Consider the following 6,342-nt stretch of genomic DNA (forward strand, 5'->3'; position numbering starts at 1 on the left):
ATGTGTGTGTATATATGTATGTGCCTGATTATGTGTGATGGTCAAATGTCTGGTGTGGTGTCCTGTGTGTTATTGGTGTTCATTTCACATGTATAATTTCTATCGATTTCTCTCTTTACTGTTCTTATATTTCTCTTCTATTTTTTCTTTTTCTTTCATACTATAGTATTATTTAAAAAAGCCACTGATGATGCAGAAATTAAGAAAGTAACATTCAGTTTTGTTTTCTACTGAAGTGGGAAAAAAAAGAAAATAAAAGAAAATTACGACTAAAACCTGGAGACCACTAAATCCTATAACAATGAGCTTTTGCACACCATTCCTTCCAGCACACGTCCTTGGCTCACATTTAGGCAAAAAATAAATAAAATAAATAAAATAAATAAATAAAAAAACAAGATAGTGGAACTTTGCTTTAGCAATGCTGCCAGATGCTGCAAGACACCAAAACAGACACTGACAGTGGGAAAGAGGGAAACCCTGGATTTGAAAAATTCCCTGGTGCTTTTCCAGCTGTGTTTCCTATCAAAACAACAGTTTTTCAGCTCTCTTATTGATATTTCCGATAAAATACAGGAGGGCCCCGCTCCAAGGGAGAAGGATGCTGAGCATTTAAAGCCCCAGGAAACCTCTGGCTTCATGTTTTTTTATGTCCAGAACAAGCAAACAGTGAGTCTGTCCCATGACAGCGTGGCCATGGACCTGCCATTTGGCACACACACCATTATGTTGTCTTCGGGTCAAAATGACCCGCCACTGTGTTAAAACCCCCCAAAAAATCCCCTAAATGTTATTTTTTTAACTTCAGATTTTAAGACTTTGCCTAGATTGGCCAAAACAATAGAAAAATTTAAATGTTGCTTTTATTTACATTTCCATGTAAGCTGTACAAAAAAAAGTACAAAGATGGTCTTCGGGTCAAAATGACCAAATATAGGAAAGTTTAGACATTTCCTTTCACCTAAAAAATTAGTTATGTTAACGTCCACATATATTATTGTCTGATCCAACCAGCCAGTGCTTGCCAGACGAGTACCCCCCCCCCCCCCCCCCCCCCCCGCTTATTCACCAATCACAACACCTCATCTTATCCCCTCCCCTAAGGCTGGAACATACACCCTCACTCACCACATATGATGGTTTGGGTCAGAATACAATCATTTTAAAGCAGTAATATATTTTCTCATTTCCTATCTGGCAACCCTCATTTTTCTTTACCTGTTTGTTCATGTTCTCAGAGTGTTTTTGCTGATCTTCATTGGWCATTGAGGTGAGAGGCGGGGTTACACCCTAAGCAGCTTTCCAGCCCAGAACCACATGAGAGGAGTGAGACAGAAAACCCTTCACACCAGGGACACTTTAGAGTAAAAATCCAGAATGTGTGTTTTTGACCTGGKAGGAAACCCTCACATTCATAAAGAGAACATGCCAGCACCACATATAAAGATGCAGCTGGGAACTGCAACCTTCTTGCTACAAGGCTGCACCATGGTGAAGTCTCAGGGATTTTTAGTAAGTAGCTTTTTTTCACTGCTCTCCCAGGTTTCTTTTTTGAAGTGAGGCTGTGGAGGGACTGTCCTCACCTGACAGAAACAAATGTGAAACGTTCCAACTTGGTGTTTCAACTCAATGAATTGGGACCATTTCATGCCAAGCATTCAAAATAATTAAGATATTAATCTAAGGACAGCTTGTTATGATTCTGTCACTGTCTGTCCTGATCCAGCCTCAGTTTAGTTTTATTATTTCATTTCTTGTTCCAGTCATAGTCTTGTTCCCAGCATTTCAGTTTACATTCAGCACCTACTCATTGCTCTCGACCCTCCCGTCACAGAAACTCTAATCAAGCTCATTTCACTCACCTGTTCCCAGCAGTATTTACCTCAGTCTCTCTCTCTCCAGCTCACTGCCAGATTATCATCAGCCCTGTCTATGATTCTCCCACATTCTTGTCCCTTGTCCTGCTCTTGCCTAGTGTCCCCGACCTTGCTCATGTCTCCTGGTTCCACGTCTCCTGCCTCAGCCCCTGTCAGATCCCTCCTGCCATCTGCTCTCACGGTAACGACCTTTTTTCTGTCCCTTGGATTTTTGTCTCTCGCCTGCTCCCTGAATGGCACCACGCCACATCGGACCTTTTGAATCTCGACCTTGGAACGCATCTCTGGATCATCGGCTCAGTCACCTCCCTCAAACTTGGTAACGTCCTCTGATCACTCGTGCATGACCTTTGCCCTGTTTCTGACCACGAGTAAGTCCAGCGATCCATTCACTCCTTCCGACAACACARCCCAGAACCAAAGCTCTCCTGCTGTTGTTTCTACCCGGTCCTCATCTCAACAGGAAAAGTTGGTGATCTTTTTTCTCTCAAACTATACCGTGTTCCAAACCAAACCTAACCTTGAGATTCTGTGTCCAGAACTGAAGACCCCGGATTCTGGTTCCAGCCTTCCAACTAAAAATTCTAACAATAAACTTGTTAAAACTTTGTCGTTGTTCGGTATTCATTCAGAGCTCAAAACACGAACCTTAACAGAGCTGACCTAACCTATATTGTAATTGAAATAACTCAAACTCAGTAACTCAGCACTGAGAACATCTACTGTAACTCAGTAGGAACCTTTTTGTCCACATCCTCCTCTGGAATATTAACAGTCAAGGAGGTTGGCCTGTGTCTGAACAAATTCTTCATATTTTAGTCCAAACGCTTGGCTGCTTTCACGCAGGTTTCTCCAGTCTCACTGTATATCATCCTTGTGTCATATTTATCTGCGAGCAACAGCTGTTTCTTCTTTTCTCTGCTTCATCACATCCTTCACCTCCTTCAATCAATCTTCGCTGTCCTATTTATGTTACCACCATTGTTCCATCGACATGATCTTAGTTAAACTTTCTAAAGTGCTTTAAATCTATCTTACATGTCCGCTACTTTCATCTTGTCTGCTCCAGTGTTAGTTTGAGGATGACACAAGTTCAGGTTTGGGCTGACAAAGCTAGACAGGCTATATATTAGCTTTAGATGAGATCTAGAAAGAAGTTAAAATAAAGATACAGAAAGAGCATCTGAATAAAAGCATTGTTCTATTAGTGAAGCTTTAGAAAAGACATCTAAGACAACTTCTCAAAGTTCAGAAATTTGTGTTACTTTTTACTTCTTGGTTCAAGGAAAAAAATATTATATATNATATATATATAATCTTTCAGCCAGCCGGCAATACTTTAATCTACTGTGCTTACTTCTTTGTACCACCTGATTCAATACCATCAAAGTCTTCAACTCACAAACTGGTTGTGAAGCCCAGACTGAGAAATGGAAAGCATTATCACATTTTCATGTGTGTCAACTAACAAACTACAGTAACTGGACACTGAGACACTATGGAACAGGTTCATGGAAAACCTTTTTGCTTTCCAAAAACACTGAATGAATCCTAATCAGACAGAGGAAGTTTAATAGGCTGTAATCAGCTTTTTAGAGTGTGTTTAATGGTTTCCTGTGAGGCATTTAGGAAAGAAAATTCTGCATCAGGAGTAATAGGATTTGAGAACTCCAAGTTCAGTCATYTTTCAGCTATTTTTTTCCTTTAAAAACTCCAGAGTTTTTAAATCCTTTTTTTTCAAGAGTCCTGGCCAACAGCTGCTCAGGTAAGCAGAAAAAACGTGTAAATGTAAATATCAGATCAAACACGACATGAACACTAAAAGGGATAGTTTAGATTTTTTGTAGTGGGGTTCTATGGAAAAATTATAAAGAATTAATGTCTTACCTGTTGTTGACAGCTCTTTAAACAGTCGTAATTTAAAGAAATTGTTTTATACTGACTGGATAACAAGTTAATGGCTAGTCAGTGAGGATAAGACCAAAGCACATCAGTGCTATCCTAAAACAACTTAATTTATACAATTAATAATAAATTGTTATGCAGTGTCAGTTTCACATTATGTGGTTATTCTGGCTGAAACATTATGATATTACCATTGAAAGTGCACAGAAAGTGCTACAGCTCGCAGCTGTTGCTATATACAATATTACACGTTAATAGCCACATAGTTCAAACAGTTACAGCAGCATTCCAGTTTGAATTGCAGTTAATAATTGTTTCAGTGTAAATAAACAATAACCTATATGATTAAGTCTAATTTATAGCATACGTTGTACTGGGTGCTGCCTTGCAAAACAATGAATCAATTATCAGATGAACTAAGACAGAAAGATTGTTTCCACTTGCATCAATAGACTGTTGTGTGAAAGTAATGCATCACTTTATGGAGCCATTTAATGCGGTCTGAAACTCATGCAGGTATCACTCACCTCTGCTCCTCTGTGGCGTTGGGGGAAGAGACAAAACAATCCCTGCGATGAAAGCCATGAGGAGAAGGAACAGAAAGCTGTTTGAATGCTGCTGCATACTGATCACTCAGGTGTGAAAGAACAGCTGTGATCTGACTGAACTCAGAAGAGAAGCAAGTCAAAAAGCTGGAGATGCTGTTGATGTCTTTGAACAAGAGGCGTTAGTGCTGCAGCTGCAGGAATCAGGAGAAATATTTCCTGAGTGACTTGTGAGAGTTGGTGGTCCTCAGGGTGGAAACAGCTTGGTGGATGCTGCAGGCGGCCCCTGCACCATCTATAACTCTGTGACAGAGGGAGGAGACACACAGACCAAGACACACCCACTCTTCATGCTCGCATCTGTCCTTTCTCTCACTTTTTCTCTCCATCTGTAACAGCTTTTGTAGGAAAGAAATAAAGTTTTTTGCCAAGTTTCTGCCTTTCTGTTTATTTCTCGTTTTTTTCTGCTCATCTTGCTTCTGCTGCTATTAATTTGTGACATCTATCAGAGTTCCCCTTTCTCCTCTTAGTTTCCGTTCATAGTATTACTGCAAATTCACTTTAAAGCAGGGCAAAGCACAGTAACAGCTCTTTAAAGACTTGCCTTCATCTGTTGATTCTGGTAATTCTGCTGCCTTTGTGCTGTTGGATCTGACTGCAGCCTACAGCATAGTAAATTATTATATTCTACTTTCGTGTCTGGACTCGTGTTGACATTAAAAGAAAGGTACAGCCTTTAAATGATTCCAGCTGCACCTGTTGGAGAGGAGCTTCTAAGTCCATTTACAGAAGCGTTCTTCAAAGGTCCTCTCTCCTAAATGTGGGGTACCTCAAGATTCTCTTTTAGGTCCAATTATTTTCTCATTATGTAGGCTTTCTTTAAGGCCTCGGCAACTGTTTTTTGTGTACTACCCTCGGCTCAATCCAGCTAAAGCCATGATGCTACTCAAGGCTTGATAAATTACCTGTGAGAATTACAAACATGGATGGACATAAACTCATTTAATCTAAAAAGAAGGAAAAACAGCACATTAGTTTGGACAATCTGACCTCCTAAACAGTTACAAAACAGTTATTATAATCATTATTGTCACCTGCGTGCAAAAGTGTGATATTTGATAGTTCTTTTAAATTTCCATCCAGAGCACTAAGGTTGAATGATCAGTTGTTTCTGGACAGTTTTAGATCCAGATCCTGATCCTTAGATCCTGGCTTTCTGTTTTGTTTGAACAAAATATTTAGACTTCTTGTGTATGCATTAATTTGATGTATATTTTGAAATTATCAACATTCTTTTGTTCGTTTCATGTTCGATTTCATTTCATAATTATTGCAGTTTTAATTACTGATTTTTTTCTGCACAGCATTCAGTAAGCTCATTTAAAAATATGCCAAAAAAAGAAACTATTGACTTGACTGTATCAGTTGTTCCACATTAAGATAACTTTGCCAGATCCCTAAAAGTTTAGATAAATAATTCTTAGTGCTGTGATGAGAAATTGGATAAATCTGGTTAATTACGTCCATAAAGCTGTAAAACAAATGTCTATTAATGCCACAACACAAACACAACCTGAAGCTAAAAAAAAGACAGATTTACTCTTTAGCCAAAAGTACATCTTCACTTATACCCCATAAAAACAAAGGCTCCAATCATCCTATCTGTAAAGAAAAACATGTTTTAATCWTTTGCATCAAAGACTGTTTTTTTTTTGTGACCACATGTCTCCTATTCCGACACGACTTTGTGTTGCATAGCATGAACTTAATGATAGCATTACAGCTCGGTCCAAATCCTATATGTCACCATTTATCGCCAGTGAGTTCAGGCTTTTGCATATGTTTGTGTGCAGTTGTGTGATTTTCCAAAAGTCAGTTTTTAATCCTTGTCTGCCAAGAATTTCAGCCTGAGTAAGGCCTTCGGGACGTAAACTGAGTGTGTTTGGCCCACACAAGTGTGTATGTGTGTATGTGTGTGTGTGTGTGTGTGTGTGTGTGTGTGTGTGTGTGTGTGT

At 39.2% G+C, this 6,342-nt stretch overlaps 1 protein-coding gene across 9 annotated transcripts in view; it reads right to left on the reverse strand.

The window, feature by feature from the left end:
• LOC106534332 (target of Nesh-SH3) overlaps positions 1–4,574 on the reverse strand; it is a 31,566-nt gene extending 26,992 nt beyond the window's left edge. For 8 of the 9 annotated variants that reach the window (XR_001312338.1, XM_014030935.1, XM_014030941.1 and 5 more), the window contains exon 1: positions 4,310–4,574. Coding sequence is in view for 7 of the 9 variants with exons in the window: in XM_014030935.1 (XP_013886389.1) it covers positions 4,310–4,406 (97 nt within the window). In the remaining 2 variants the exon portion in view is untranslated. Of the gene's footprint in view, positions 1–1,218; positions 1,306–4,309 lie in introns of those variants that run through there. The other variant, XM_014030939.1, reaches the window with a different exon arrangement.
• Positions 4,575–6,342: the final 1,768 nt, after the last annotated feature.

The sequence above is a fragment of the Austrofundulus limnaeus genome, unplaced genomic scaffold (assembly GCF_001266775.1).
Source record: "Austrofundulus limnaeus strain Quisiro unplaced genomic scaffold, Austrofundulus_limnaeus-1.0 Scaffold1146, whole genome shotgun sequence".
Taxonomy (NCBI): domain Eukaryota; kingdom Metazoa; phylum Chordata; class Actinopteri; order Cyprinodontiformes; family Rivulidae; genus Austrofundulus; species Austrofundulus limnaeus.